The sequence below is a fragment of the Tetrao urogallus genome, assembly GCF_951394365.1.
Source record: "Tetrao urogallus genome assembly, chromosome: Z".
Lineage (NCBI taxonomy): Eukaryota > Metazoa > Chordata > Aves > Galliformes > Phasianidae > Tetrao > Tetrao urogallus.
Window position 1 is genome coordinate 74,551,924 of NC_136816.1, and position 15,006 is coordinate 74,566,929.

A 15,006-nucleotide genomic window follows, 5' to 3' on the forward strand; every position below is an offset into this window, starting at 1 on the left:
ATCTCTAGAAAACGAGCAAACTCAAAGGACAACATGACTTCAAGCTCTGAGGCAGTTTCTTTTAATTTCCAGTGATCACCTGAAGTTGCAGGTATTTACAAATACAACTTGGGTTTGCAGCACTTTCTCCTTGTGGTGTTCCAGCACTTCAGGGCACCCAGAGCTGGCCAGCTGTATTAATGAATGGAAAGCTGTTCCTCACTGGCACAGGTTGCCCAAGGAGGCTGTAGATGCCCCATCCCTGCAGGCATTCAGGGCCAGGCTGGATGTGGCTCTGGGCAGCCTGGGCTGCTGTTGGCAACCTGCACACAGCAGGGGGTTGGAACTGGATGAGCGCTGTGGTCCTTTGCAACCCAGGCCATTCTGTGATTCTATGATTCTGTGATTTCCACCCTGCTGAGAGCAAGGAGGAGAGGTGGGTGAGTCCCTGAAGTGGATGACAGAGGGCTGTAAAGGCCACCAAGAGGCGGAACACAAACATGTGCTCCTCAAAGCGGCCTCGGTGGAGTGAAGGTGGATGCGTGGCAGAAGGATGTGCAGCCCTGACGTGCTGCTTGCCCCCAAGGGGAACGGGCAGAGGGGTGAAGTCGCATGGAATTGGTTGATGTGACAGTTCTGTGTCTGGAGAGACATGTCACGGTGTCAGAGATGCTGTTAACAGAGCTGGCTGCGAGGGATAGCCAGGTCCTTCAGCTGACCCCACAGAGCTGCACCCACAGTGCTTCCTGCTGGAAGCTACCAGGGATGTAAAGTAACCTAATTACTGGGCGGATAATCCAGCTCAAGCACTCCTGAAGTCAGTTGTGTACCCTACTGCATGAGCCAAATTGTTTAATCTCAGTTTATTGCGTCTCCTTTTATTGCTTCATGTGATTCACTCTTTCATTTTTGTTATTCATTATGCGTTCTTGTTTAATTTACAATGGCATTTTCATGCCTCAGTCAGGAGTTTCACTGCGCGGCGTCGCTACGGAAGACACACGCTCTGTGCTGAGTGACAGCGTCGCCGTCCGTGGGACATCCCAATTGCTCATCACGATTCAAGCCAGGAAATGGAAAATTCAGGAAAAAAAATGTGCATTTTCAGATAAACAGCAACACCAAAGCAGAACGTTTGGCTTTCCTCAGCCACAGTGGCTGCACCTTTCTCAGATTTTGCCTGTGCATGACATGTCTGCGTCCATCCCACATGATGAAGGACGCTCTCTCATGTTGGATCTCATCTCACACTGCCTCGGGTTGCTCTGCTTTGAGGCTGCTTCTGGAGCACTTCCATTTCGTATCTTCTCTCTTCGTCTTAATTTGTTTCCCTGCAGGTTACCATTGCAATTATAGTGAAAAGTAACAGTCTGCAGGGGGGGGGGGTCAAAGTAGGGCTTGAGGTGATTATTATTTTTTTAATATATTTTTTATTTTTTAATTAACATTGGCTTTTTGAATCCTTTTTTTTTTTTTGGGTGGAGGTGGGAGAAACACGTTTTCGGAGCATCGTCATGAAGCAAATACAGAAATCTGTTGAAGTCCCTCAGGCATTCAGCTGAGTCATTTGAAGCAAGCCACCAATAGAAACTCCGCTTGAGGGGGTTGGGTCTTTTTGAAAGAGAAAACCAACGATTAGCCAAAATGGAAGCAACTCTGAAGGCCTGTCTGCCTTTTCTTAGGCTTACCTTTGCTCTTATGCTGACAGTCATCCTGAAAGTCAATGAGAACACGTGCTCAGAGGGGGGAACTGAGTCCTATGGGATGCCTTCTGCCCTAAAGAAGGAACCCGGTAACGTCGACAAGTATGCAAGCTTCAAGGAACAGCTCTCCTTGTTTGAAGACCCCTTTTTGCTCATCATGTATCTGTCCACGTGTCAAAGTAAGTGACGGTGTGGAAAGCATGGCTGCGTTTTAATGCTGCTCTCACAGCACTGCTGTTTATTTTGCTTCCTTCGCATTTCAGGCAAACGCGGTCCATCAGCGAGTCGGATTTTATGGAAATAAAAGGGGGTGAAAGAAAAACGCTGTGCCTCTCACCGCCTTTTGTAGCAGTTCTGACGTTGCAGATAGCTCCGATGTGTGCACAGAGCAAACAGGGGTTTAAGTGCATCAGCAATGTAATAAGGGAGCGATCACCGGGGAGCGCTCTGCAAATGTTGGAGATGCTGAATGGTGCAGAGCGGGGCGGGGGGCAGCGCTGTGCAAACAGCCAGACCACAAAGCAGTAGAATCTTCATGGGAAGGGACCCCTAAAGGCCATCAGGTCGCACGCCCTGCAGTGCACAGGGACGCCCACAGCTCCAGCAGTGCTCACAGCCCATCCAGCCCGACCTCGGCTGTCTGCAGGGATGGGGCAACACCAGCCCCTCTGCTCTTATTGTAAAGAGCTCCATCCTGTTGATGTTCTTGTGCAAGGAGCTTGGCAGAAGTGAACAACATGAAGTGATGTGCATTTGTTTAATAAGGAGGAGTTTAAGAAATTCGGCACTGTTTGTGCTGCTGAAGGCTTGAACTGTAGGCCTTGAACCAATGTGGACTTCTGGATGAATCTCACAACCCCTTATACATCATCAGTGTCCAATCATTAACCAAATGGATACGAACATTAGCAAAATACATATCTTGGATAAGGTGCCTCGTTAGTAAGAGATGTAGCTTACATGAAGCATTATGAAAATGTGTGGACCTTTTCTTGTTCAGAAGCATGGTGTCAAGGCTCACTAATACACAGACTCCATGGTTCCTCCTTGAGCCTTGGCCAGGCTGGAGGTGGAATCCAAAGAGGGAGAATTAAACCAGATGTTTCCATGCTTGAAGGTATGTAAGTTTGTCTGTTCAAAGGTAGAAAAGCTGGACTCTCCAGTAGTGAAGCTGGAGATCTCACCTGCCAGGACCTCCCAGCTCCCAGGAAGCAAACCCTCACTGCAACTGGGGCATCCAGTGGGTGCAGGTCTGGATGATAGCAAAATATTGGGGCAATTGGTGATATGTCTTTCCTAATCACTGTAGTTAATCCTAAGTAGTAAGGTTAGGGGCATTGCCTTGTTCTGTGCTATTCTTGCTCTATCATTTCATTTGTTACCTCCTTTCTTTGAATGCAAGTGAAGATGAACTCACTATGTTGACTTGGTGTCTTGGAGATGGGGCTGACATTGCAGTCTGAGCTGCTTCTATAGAACTTCCTCAGCTGTGGCTGAGTTAGCAGAGCACCCAGCAGGTGACTCATCTGCTGGCTTGCATCTTAGTTTGGCTTAGTTTAGCTTGGCATCTTAGTTTGCAGGCTAAACCTGTGGGGAACAAGCTCAGAGGAAATAGGAAACTACGCTTTGTTTCCCAAGTGCCAACTTCCTTCCGTGTATAGCTGCAGGTGCTGAGAAGCTAAAATGGAGGAAACTTCATTGCAGAAGGCTGGATTGCTACTAGGCAGTGAGCAGAGGTGATAGGAGGGGCAGAGCCAGGAAGCCCCAGGGCTGTCAATGGCCCCAGGGCTCCAGCCACAACACACAGCAGCTGCAAAAAGGAGATGTTCCTTGGAAGCAGGAGCCAATGCAGCTCCTTGGGCCATGCTGCAGCTGCTGGCGTTGGCATGCAGGCATCCCACTCCCCAAACACAGTTTTCAGTTCAGCCGATGTGACCTTCACTGTCCTGCTGTCCTAACATCACCACAAATGGAACGGAGCTTTGTCTGTAGCAGCTTTGTTTGTCCAATTTGGATCCAAATGTATGTTCAGTTTTCAAATGGCTTCAGAATGGGGATGCTGCCCCCATCCACATCAGATTTTCGTATGCCTGCAGATGACACACGCACCCCATAAAGGCTTTCAGTTTTTGCTGATAGCATCGCTACACATGGATGATAGAGAAGCAGAGTTGGTTCTGTACGAAAGCAAGGTGCTGGAGCATGAAAACGGTGACAGAAGAGATGGAACAGACTGAATCAAGCCAAGCTACAGAGCAGGGAAACATTTAACTTTTCATCCCTTACATTTTGTTTGCTTTGGGCCCACGAGATGTCCAAACACTGATAGAACTCACGCAGGCAGGCAGAGGACATCACTGTTTTCATCACTGTTGCTCACTATCTTGATTAAACACAGAGAGAAAGGGCTGGGCTGGTCCTGTGGGCACCCCGTCTCCTCCTGGTGGGACTGACAGCCATCGCAGGACAGACGTACAGCAGTCTGTGGGTGCTTCTGCTTTCTCTCCCTTTTGCCTTTCAAAGCACCCTCAGCTGCGGGCTTGGGGCTCTTGAGTGAGTAAGAAAAGACAGTGAGAGCAATGTGTGATGAGCAGAAAAGGCAGAGAGAAGTCTGAACCACCTCTTTGGCGCTGTGAAGAGGTGAGTACTGGGAGGATTTCTCCGTGGGTATAAACCCTGTCAGCAGCACTGGTGTCAGAAAAGCGAGGCTGTTGGCGCTGTGCAAAGCATTACTTCTGCAAAAGGCATGTGCTGCATCATTTGCATTTTTTTTCTCTGAGAAAAAGAGACGTGATTAATCAGGCTTAATATTCAGTATCGCTTCCTCTCTGCTGAGAAAGAGGCTTCATATTCTGCATTGACAGAAGTATCATGATTACAGCACAAATGCTCTCACTGAGCTGTGTAGGGCCTTGGCACTGTAAGGCACCCTAAACCCCCAGGTGGTTTAATTTCACATCTTCTCAGTGCCGTGAGTTAGAACTTCAGTGCAAGGAAGGGTTCAGGTGCCCGCAGAGCTCTGTGCCTTATGGCTTTGGATGCTATCTATCTCATGGTGTTTCTTTGCTCCTCCAGCACCACCCCAGATATGAGGACCTCTCAGGCTAGCCAGCATTTGCTTTTCTTTTTCCCAGAGGCTTTGATGAGTCTGCTCTACTCACAGACCCAGCGGAGAACAACCAGCCAAGCTGCACCGGCTCCTCCAAACATCAGTGTTTAAAGACCCTCACTTCATTTTGTACCAGTCTGGTCTTCAGTTCTTCTAGTTCTCAGATACGTCAACAAATTGATGCAAGAAGCATCGGCATCAGACATCTCATTCCTACACCAACACAAAGCCCTCAGGAGGCAGGCACTGGGAAAAGACCTATTCTCAGGCTGTTTTCAGCACAACACCTCCACCTCAGTCCCAGCAGACTGCAAAGGCCAAGAGGTGGATTGTCTGCACTGGATGGTTGAACAAGTTGCACACTTGTTTTGGTTTACAAAAGCTGCTTAGTTTGGATGCAATTAGTAGCCCTCTGTGTATCCAGCTGAAATCAGGAAGGTAAGTGGAGCTGTGCTGTCATGCACAGCACTGAAGAGCAGGTACAGCAGGACAAACAACGCCGAGCAATAAGAGCAGGTAATGTAGTTGCACCTGCATTTAACTCTACCACCAGCCAGTTCCACAGGATGGATTTATCAGGGAGCCAGAACGAGACGCAGGATTTCACTCTCAAGAATTACAATCTTCCGAGCACAGCTAAGTCGATCCTGGCTCGTTTTTACCCACTTTGTGTTTCCTCAGCACAAAATTCCCACCAAAACGGGCAGAATTTATCATCGCAGCTATGTGCAGAGTCCCACTCTCAAAGTTAGGACTGTGATTGTATGGAAGCAATTCCAATTTGAGTAACACCACCCGTGCACTGCCCCCAAAAATTACTGCGTTTTTACTTAACCGTGATGACATACTTCCAGAAAGACTGCATTAAGAATAACTGCATTACTCTGACAGGCCCTTTATTATGCTCAATTTTAATTCTGCGCCAATTGAATAACTCGTTTTTATATTAGGGTTTGTTGTGAAAACTGCTCAGTAGGACACAGAAGAAGCATAGTGCTCGGAAGAACCCAGCAGCTGCCTGCCTTTCAGTTGGAGCAGAAGGGGTGCCACGGTTGTGTAACGGCGTATTTCTGCAGAGGTGAGGGATTGCAGAAGAAACAGAACTCCGTAGGAAAGAAAGCATCACGCTGTTCCTCATCAGAGCTACAAAAACAAAGCACGCCAAGAAAACAAGTTCTGCTTTGTTGAGGGTACAATGCTGACACTGGAAGCCAAGGAGACCCAGGACTTCACGTAAGGCTGTTCTCAGCTTAAAATGAAAGATCAGTCTTATGTCTGACACTCTTCAGGTGTCATAGACAGAACAACACGTCCTCAAAACAGGAATCTGGGTTATGCTTTTTCCTGACTGGCAATATTACTGAGCGCACAACTGTGCTTTTCATCTAGTAATTCGGGTTTCTATAAAGCCCCAGGAAAAATTTGTTGGTTTTATTTCACAGGTAGGAACACAAAAGCAAGAACGTCAACAGCCTGAATTCTAGAATCATGTCATGACCCAAAAAATCAGGTCCTTCCCTTCTTCATCGCTAGAACATCAAGGAGCAAGTTTCACATTCAGAGAAAAGAAGTTTCCATTTCTCAATGAAGAGTGAAAGTTCCTTTCTGTGTTATTGCTTTTGTTATTGCTTCCGTATTATTGCATTTTTTCCTTCCTCCAGACCCATACCCAGCATGTTTTCTTTAGGTAAAAGTGTGGCCAAACTCCTGCAGCTCACCCCGTTCCGACATGTGTGCTGTGTCTTTCTAAGTGCTGACAGAAAAGCTCATAAGGTTGTGAACAGAAAGAGCAAAACACCTCAACAGGCAGGCAGGAGAAAGCGAGGGGAGCCTCCATCACACTGCAGTCTGAGAGCAATGCACCCACAGCACAGCAAGGAGTGCATGAGCTGCTCCAGCTCTGGACGGTCACTATCTCCCTTCTGCAGAAGGCCAAGTGGAAGCACTGCTTATTTCAGATGGTAAATACGCCATTAAGGAATGAACCCAGAGCCAAAAGCTTCACTCATCAGTAACGCCCTTTATTTAGACAAGACAAAAGTTTGCACAGTTTTGGAACCGTAGACAGAAGTTAAAACATCTGAAATATATTACGCTTTTTTATCCCCATATATTTAACTTGATACGTTGTTCTTGGAAAGCTGACTTCTTTTTTGTTCCTCAGGATTCCCGTTTCAGGAGCACATAAGCTCCCATCACTGCCAGAAGAGCATACTGCAGAAGAAAATACAGAAAGGAGACTGATGACAATTCTTCTCCAGGGAAGTTCTGACATGACAAACTGCTCAAAACGTGCCCTCTACAACATGACACGTGGCAGTGAGCAGTTGCAGTTCCTGCAGAATTACAGCAATATTTCATATACAGCAATATTCTTTATAAATAAGCATTACTGTATATGCTTAACTCATGAGGTAGCTGCAAACTACCTTCAAATCAATAAAAGCACCACTTTCTGCCGGGCTGCAGACAAGAAAACAATGCTCCTTCTACACTAGGTAACAAATTTATGAACAAGTTCTCCTATAAGCCAGACTCTCTCCTTATTACCTTACGTGGTATTTTACAGCTTTAGATTTACGTATTCAAGCTGCCTGCATACGTACCTTAAATTTCGGATAGTCATTCATTATTATAGTTACCATACCAACATAAGGCAAAAACCTGTAACGGAAGAACAGAGGAAGGTAAAATCAACCCTCAGAAGTGTCCAATAATGGGTTTCAGAGGAAACAAACACTCAAGCAGACAACAAGGGCCTTAAGGATGACGTGCATCTCACAGACTCTCACAGCGCCCATTCCTTCCATCACACAAACGCCTCACCTTGCTAAATATTATTCACAGCATTTGAAATACGTGTGCACCCCACAAATGGCACGAGGCTCCAAGCAGGAGTTGTTCCAGGTGCAAATTTCTTACACAAAACTACGGATAATTTGAGAAAATCCTCTTCTCAAGCAGGGAAGTGGACAAATGCTGAAACCTTACACAAAATCACTGTGGGATGTGGAAATCATTTCCTGGCAGCTTCCAGAAGCCACAAGAAAAGGTTGGTTGACTGCTGCACACTGGTGAACTATTTTTATTACATGCTACTTCTTCAAGAAATTAATTGCCACTCCACAACAGCGAGCAGACTGCAGAAAGTAGCTTTCCCACGGAAATTAGCTTAATTACCAGCCTACGTAAGAAGTTCAAAAATACCACGCTATTCACTCTGTACCCAGCAGAACCCAGATTTAAGGTGATCACTTGTTCTCTGTTTCAGTAAAAAAGAACACAGCCATATTCTGCATTACTTACCCCCTTGCTCTTCCAACAACGTCCTTCTTCTCCAACCAGTTCTGCCCCTCTTTGTACAAGCCTCTATCATCAACTTCATTGTTATCACCTTTGGTCAGAAATTTGATGTTCCCATTTTCTCTAAAAGGCAACGAGGTGATAAACTGAACCACTTAATTTAAACACTTCAATCAACATCCTGAAAGCACACAATGGAGACGGGAAGTACTACAAGATTAGATAACCAGGTTTACTTCCAGTCCTGCTTATTAACAGGCACCATTAAGTCATCAACATTACAGCCTTTACTGACAACAAATTTCAGCAGCAGAGGTGGTACAAAATGCTCCCCGACTGGCACCTGATGTCAGCAGTTATGTGATGACTATGAAAGGCACTCACTTTTAATTTTTTAAAACTAAAACAGTATTTGCTGACCTGGGAAAAACAAAACAAACCCCCACACATACATTGCTACTCTCTGTATTTTCAAGAGAACACAAACTAATTAAAAAACAAAACAAAACAAACAACAGCACCCAACCATAAAACCAACCCCCCTCCTTAAGAGGAAGTATCATTTTAATGGAAGATCTCAAATCAAAATTTAGCTTAGTCCTCCTCTGAGGTTAATACAAATCAATTAGCAATCAATTAGCACAGTTGCAAATCTGCACATAACTCAACATTTTGTCACTGCAACACGCTTTCAAGTCACTCACTCTTTAGTGAAACCGTACAGCAAAACCTCAGTTGTATCTGATATTTGTAAAAGGGAGAATAAAAAAATAATACAGGTCATCAGTCTTTAAACATCATTGAGTGGACAAAACATTTTGTGGGGCTGTTACTGCATGGGAAACCCTGCGTGCAGGGCTATGGCCAGCAGTGCTGATATCCCAACTTCTGGCCATTAAGAAGGTTCATTCCTTTTGCAGGAACAGAGATTTTAAACCCTAAACCTACCCAAATTATAACCTTTCCCTACTGCTTCAAATGGAAATAGTGTTTTCTGTGCTTTGTTTGGTATAATTTGAAGTGCTGATCTTAGAAAACCTGTCAAGTTTTGCTCCCTTTCTAGCACTATGTATGTGTGGATGACACATGCAGGATTTTGGTTCAACACTTGCTCAGAGCTCCTAAGGAGCAAATACTCCAGTGCTTCCTATATGCACGCTACCTTTTCACTGTGCAAAAGCAGAACTGCCTTAGGAAGAACTGTTCATGATGTGAGGCCTGTGCCAGAAAGGTAAAAACAGCACAACTCCCTGTGGCATAAATCGACCTACTTTGAACCTGAGCAATTTTGCTGAGGGATGGGAGGCAGGGTCACAGGAAGCACGCCCCAGAACTGGGAACAGATCGCATCCTACTGACCAGCTGCACATTAAAGCAAATCCTCAAGTGCTTCTTTTCATGAGATATTACCAAACTGAAAAGCAACTGAAAGTCACGGTGAGAGAAACCGTATTTAGAAAGAAGGGAAAGGCCAAGCTGCATTACTTTTCATGAATCTTGATTACTCTGTGAACGATTGGAATGTCTCTGCCTTCAACCTTAAACACGACTATTTCACCAGCTCTGATTGGGTCATCGTGGAAATTTGTTAAGAATAAGAGGTCTCCCCTGTGGAAAGCTGGCTCCATGCTGCCACTACAAAAAAAAAAAGAGAAGGAAAGAGTTTATTAGCACCATCAGGAACACCACGCAGATAACTAACATGCAACCCAAAGCCCAGCGAGCCCCAGTCTGGGCCAGCCCCTAGAAGACATGCTCACTGCCTCAATGAAAGTAACAAACAAGCTGTACAGAAAAGTAACAGTACCATACAGTACCAACAAATGAACAAAATGAGTCATTCAGGTTAAGACAATGTGACAGACAAAAGCCAGGAAGTGTTTCACAGAAACACATGAAATGCTTCTCTGGGTAGAGTTGAACTGACAGGAATGAGGCTTATTTTTACATCAATGATGGCTAATCATGATCATGATAATGAGGGCTGAAGCACCTGTCCCATGAAGACAGGCTGAGGGAGCTGGGCTTGTTCAGCATGGAGAAAAGAAGGCTGTGGGGTGACCTCATGGCAGCCTTCAGTGCCTAAAGGGAGCCTGCAAACAGGAGGGGAGTCAACTCTTGGAAAGGGGAGATAACAGCAGGACAAGGGGAAATGGTTTGAAGTTGAGGAAGAGAAGATTTCAGTTGGATGTCAGGGGAAGTTCTTTGCTATGAGAGTGGTGAGGTGCTGGAACAGCTGCCAGAGAGGCTGTGATGCCCCATCCATCCCTGGAGGTGTTCAAGGCCAGGTTGGATGGGGCCCTGGGCAGCCTGGGCTGCTGTGAAATGTGGAGGTTGGTGGCCCTGCCTGTGGCAGGGGGTTGGAGCTTCGTGATCCTTGAGGTCCCTTCCAACCCTGGCCATTCTGTGATTCTGTAATGATCAGAAAAACTGATGTGTTTTTTTCCAGTCAGACATTTTTTGTTATTTTGGTAACAGCTTTCAAGGTAGGATTTCGGGCCCTGTCACCTGTCACAGTAATGGACTTTTCCCATTAAAATGCTGTTATTTGCTGCATGATTCCTTACTGATGTCCATTCTGTTTCTCTACGGCTGAACCTTCCATGAACATACATTTAACTTCATTAATTTGATGAGCACACAGAGGCCTGCAGGACTGGGTCTTGACATGCCATAAATTACCACTGAGAGAGAGGCAATGCTTCACCGAAACTAATAAAAGGAGTTTTACCATAATATAGCTTTAAAATAAATGTCCATGTGGTAAAAAATAAATTAACAAATAGACCTAACACCGTTCAATGCCTTTAGAAAACACAACACAGAATTTCTCAGGCATAGAATCACAGAATGGCCTGGGTTGCAAAGGAGCACAGCGCTCATCCAGGTCCAACTCCCTGCTGTGTGCAGGTTGCCAACCAGCAGCCCAGGCTGCCCAGAGCCACATCCAGCCTGGCCTTGAATGCCTGCAGGGATGGGGCATCCACAGCCTCCTTGGGCAACATGAGTGATCTCGGGGAGCTGCTCCGTTCCTTAAGGAAACAGACCGAGGTCTCACACAGCTGCTGCTCCACACACATCACTGACAGCCTGCATTCTAAGCACGGATGGAGCTCTGCTCCGTGCGGGTGCGATTCAGACCTGCACAGCTGCCTTTGGAGCAGGGAAGGAGCCCGACGCCTTCAGCAGCGCAGTACCGTCACTCACCTGAGCACCACAACGATGGGGCTCTCGCTGCCAGTGATGACGATGAGCCCTTTCCATATCATAAGGGCAGAGGAGACGATCATCGCAAAATTTAGGACCTGGTAATACAGCTGCACGGGACGAGAGAACATTTTCAGCGTGTTTTCACAAGTTGCGGTGTCACATTAAGCACGAGGCAGATCTCCGGCCCACAACAGCGAGCCGCAGCGCCGTTCCGGCCGCAGCCATACGCCAGCAGCGCTTACGCACCGGCTGCTCCGGGACCCGGCGGCATTCCAACGCCCCGAGATGCCGTCAGCCCGGGGACAGCCGCCTCCGACCCCCCGCCCCGGCCCGCTGCTACCTGCCGCTTGTTCATGCGCCGCAGATCCCCGAAGAGATCCATGGCGGCCCGCGGACAAGCACCGATCCCCGGCTCTGAGCGCTCGTCGCCAGCGCAGCCCCGCGGCCCTACCGCTCCCACCGCCGGAGCGCCCGGCTCCCCGGGATTTGTAGTTCTTTTCTCCACCCCGCCCCGCTCGCGCCCAGTATCGCGCGAACGCTGATGACTACAGTTCCCATCATGCATCGCGGATCGGGGTCCTGACGCCAGGACCCCGCCTGCTCACGCAGGTGCCTGACGCTCTTTCGGCCGACGGGGATCGGGGCGGGAGCGCGGGCAGGCAGCTACGCGGAGCGAGCCGAGAAGGTGCGCGGGGCAGCAGCGGGACAAGCAGCGCGGCGGGGCTCTCCTCCACGGCCGCGCCGTTCGGGTCAGGCGGCAACCGGGCAGCTCTGGCGGCCACCGTCGTGGCGTGGGCGCAGCGGATTGGCGGCCGTGGGGCCGTGCGGGGCGGGCTGAGCGTCGTTCATCCTTTGAATAGCCTTAAAACGACGTGTGTGCAACCTGCTGGGTTCATGTTTTACCGCCCTTTCTGTGTGTGTGTGTGTTTGTGTTTTAATAATTACATATATGAAGTCTCGTTAGTTACATGCACTTATATATATCTGTCTTTATAGTGTGTATATATATATATATTATAATATGTATAACATATAATAATATATTATATAATATTGTATATAATAGTATGTATTTTATATATGTATATGTATATAGATAGATAGATAAATAGATATGCTTGTTTATTGGGGAAGGAACATGCACAGGATCGATCTCAGAGGCTGTGAGGACTTACAGTTCTCTCACTGCGTGCAGCAAGGCTTGAAAGGCTGTGGTCTGTCCTCAGGAGTGTTTGCTGGGTGGGTTCTTGCCTACCCAAGAAACAGAGAGGGTTTTTGTACCACGCTGCTGAGACGGGTTAAAAATGAATAGGGCTTTTTCCCTGTGCAGATCTGCTCGCCTTTTTTCAGTGCCAACACAGAGGGTTGAAAGTGATGATTGGGATGACATGATAAAGAAAAACCCTTCATGATGAGTCCGTCCCAGCTCCTGCTCAGGTGGCTGCTGGCTGTGTGCTGTGATGTTTGCAGGGGGGGCCGTTGGTGTGCTGTGCTGCTGAAATCTGCCTCTCAGTCACCACCTTTTCCCCTGAGTGCATTTCCCACTTCACTGATATTTGTGCAACTGAGAGATGCCAGTCACAAAACCACTAATTAAAATACATCGTACGAGTTACTTGTTGTCTAATTACGTTTCACTCCCAGAAGGTTGCTCCCCTAAAGCCGAGGGAGGACCAAACTCCGCCTGTTTGCCCCCGAAGTGTTTGTAGCTGGAGTGAATCATTGAATATTCTGATTTACAGAGGTGTGGCAGTACTGACTGCAGCCCCAACAACCGCAGGCGATTATAAACAATATCTGACAATTAAACCTGTGCTAAATTTACTTTGCTGTTGGAATAAAACAGTTATTTTGATTATGGAGGCACTTCTCATTTTATCTATTGAAAGAATTCATGATGTTAATGCATGAATATCACATACAGAATTAATACAGTTAATGCAGAATATCACATTTGCTTTAATTAAAAAAAGTACACACCTTTTGTACCGAAATCTTTTGTATCACACCCACGTTGCTACTAAATAAAGAGTTCAAAGCTTATTCTGCAGGCAATTATATGCATATATCTAGGAGGTGGTTGCATCATTGTCCCTGGAGGTGTTCAAGGAAGGTGTAGATGTGGCACAGAGGGACAAGGCTTAGTGGGGAGAAATACTTTTGTTAGGTCAGTGTTTGGACTGGATGATCCTGGAAGCGTTTTCCAACCTTCAATTCTGTGATTCTGTCATCTATGCAATTACAAATGTTTGGCACTTTCCTGTCCTGCGTCTCTCTCAAACACTGCTGTGCCATGTGCAAGAGGACTGGGTGGCTGCAGGGAAGTGAAGCCACAAAGCCGTGGGCCGTGCGGTGCTTTGCTGGCTCCTGTGGTCACTGGGATCCACAGCAACTCAGAATGCTGCGGCTGCTGCAGGATTCTGACAGTGGAAAGATGACACGAGGGCTTAGGGTATGGCTGTGCTGCCAGGCCTTCTTGTAAACATAGCACTGTGGAGTCCCACTGCAGTTAAGTTCACCAGGTGAGTGGCTGAAATGAGGAGATGGGTTTACATCCCAGAGAACGGCTGCAGTGCTGCACCACACAGAGTGGAGCCAAGGGGCTGATAGGAAAATGGAATCTGTTACTGTTTGTAGGGCTCAGATCCACAAAACAGACCTGCTGTGGACCGGGAATACCCAAATTCCTGACAGTAAGGATGAGCCATTTGCCTCAGAAATTGTAGCATCTGAGAAAAAGTAAAGGATGGTGGTGGAATCATTCTTTGCAGGCATTCCGGTAGAGAAAATGATTTCTTTAAAAAAGCCTTGAAATAGCAGAATCCAATTTGGAAAGAAAAAGAAAGAGAAAGCAGAGTCACTCTAGACTAACCAGGTTCCATCAACCCTACAATGCATAGTTCTGTGACCTTCAAGGTCCCTTCCTACCCTACATTCCATGCTTCTGTGACCTCCAAGGTCGCTTCCTACACTACATTCCATGCTGCTGTGTCCTCCAAGGTCCCTTCCAACCCTACATTCCATTATTCTGTGACCTACAAGATCCCTTCCAACCCTACATTCCATGCTTCTGTGACCTTCAAGGTTCCTTCCAACCCTACATTCTTTGAATCTGTGACCTTCAAGGTCCCTTCCAACTCTACATTCTTTGCTTCTGTGACCTTCAAGGTCCCTTCCAAGCTTACATTCCATGCTTCTGTGACCTTCAAGGTCCATTCCCACCCTAAATTCCATGCTTCTGTGACCTTGAAGGTCCCTTCCAGCCCAACATTACATGGTTCAGTGACCTTCGAAGTCTCTTCCAACCCTACATTCCATGTTTCTCTGACCTCCAAGGTCCCTTCAAACCCTACATTACATGCTTCTGTGACCTTCAAGTTCCATTACAATTCTACATTCCATGGTTCTGTGACCTTCAAGGTCTCTTCCTACCGTACATTCCACGCTTCTGTGACTGTCAAGGTCCTTTCCAACCCGACATTCCATGCTTCTGTGACCTTGGAAGTCTCTTCCAACCCTACATTCCATGGTTCTGTTACCTTCAAGTTCCCTTCCAACACTACATTCCATGGTTCTGTGAACAACAAGTTCCCTTGCAACCCTATATTCTTTGCATATGTGACCTTCAACTTCCCTTCCAACCCTGCATTCCATGCTTCTGTGACCTACAAGGTCCCTTCCAACCCTACATTCCATGGTTCG

At 46.9% G+C, this 15,006-nt stretch overlaps 1 protein-coding gene across 1 annotated transcript; it reads right to left on the reverse strand.

Moving 5' to 3' along the window:
* Positions 1-6,951: 6,951 nt before the first annotated feature.
* SEC11C (SEC11 homolog C, signal peptidase complex subunit) lies at positions 6,952-11,686 on the reverse strand (the record flags this gene model as incomplete). Its single annotated transcript, XM_079548439.1, has 6 exons — positions 6,952-7,005; positions 7,398-7,455; positions 8,098-8,217; positions 9,580-9,729; positions 11,302-11,411; positions 11,645-11,686. The coding sequence occupies 6 exons, from the start codon at positions 11,684-11,686 to the stop codon at positions 6,952-6,954; spliced, it is 534 nt and encodes a 177-aa protein (XP_079404565.1).
* Between the last annotated feature and the right edge of the window lie 3,320 nt (positions 11,687-15,006).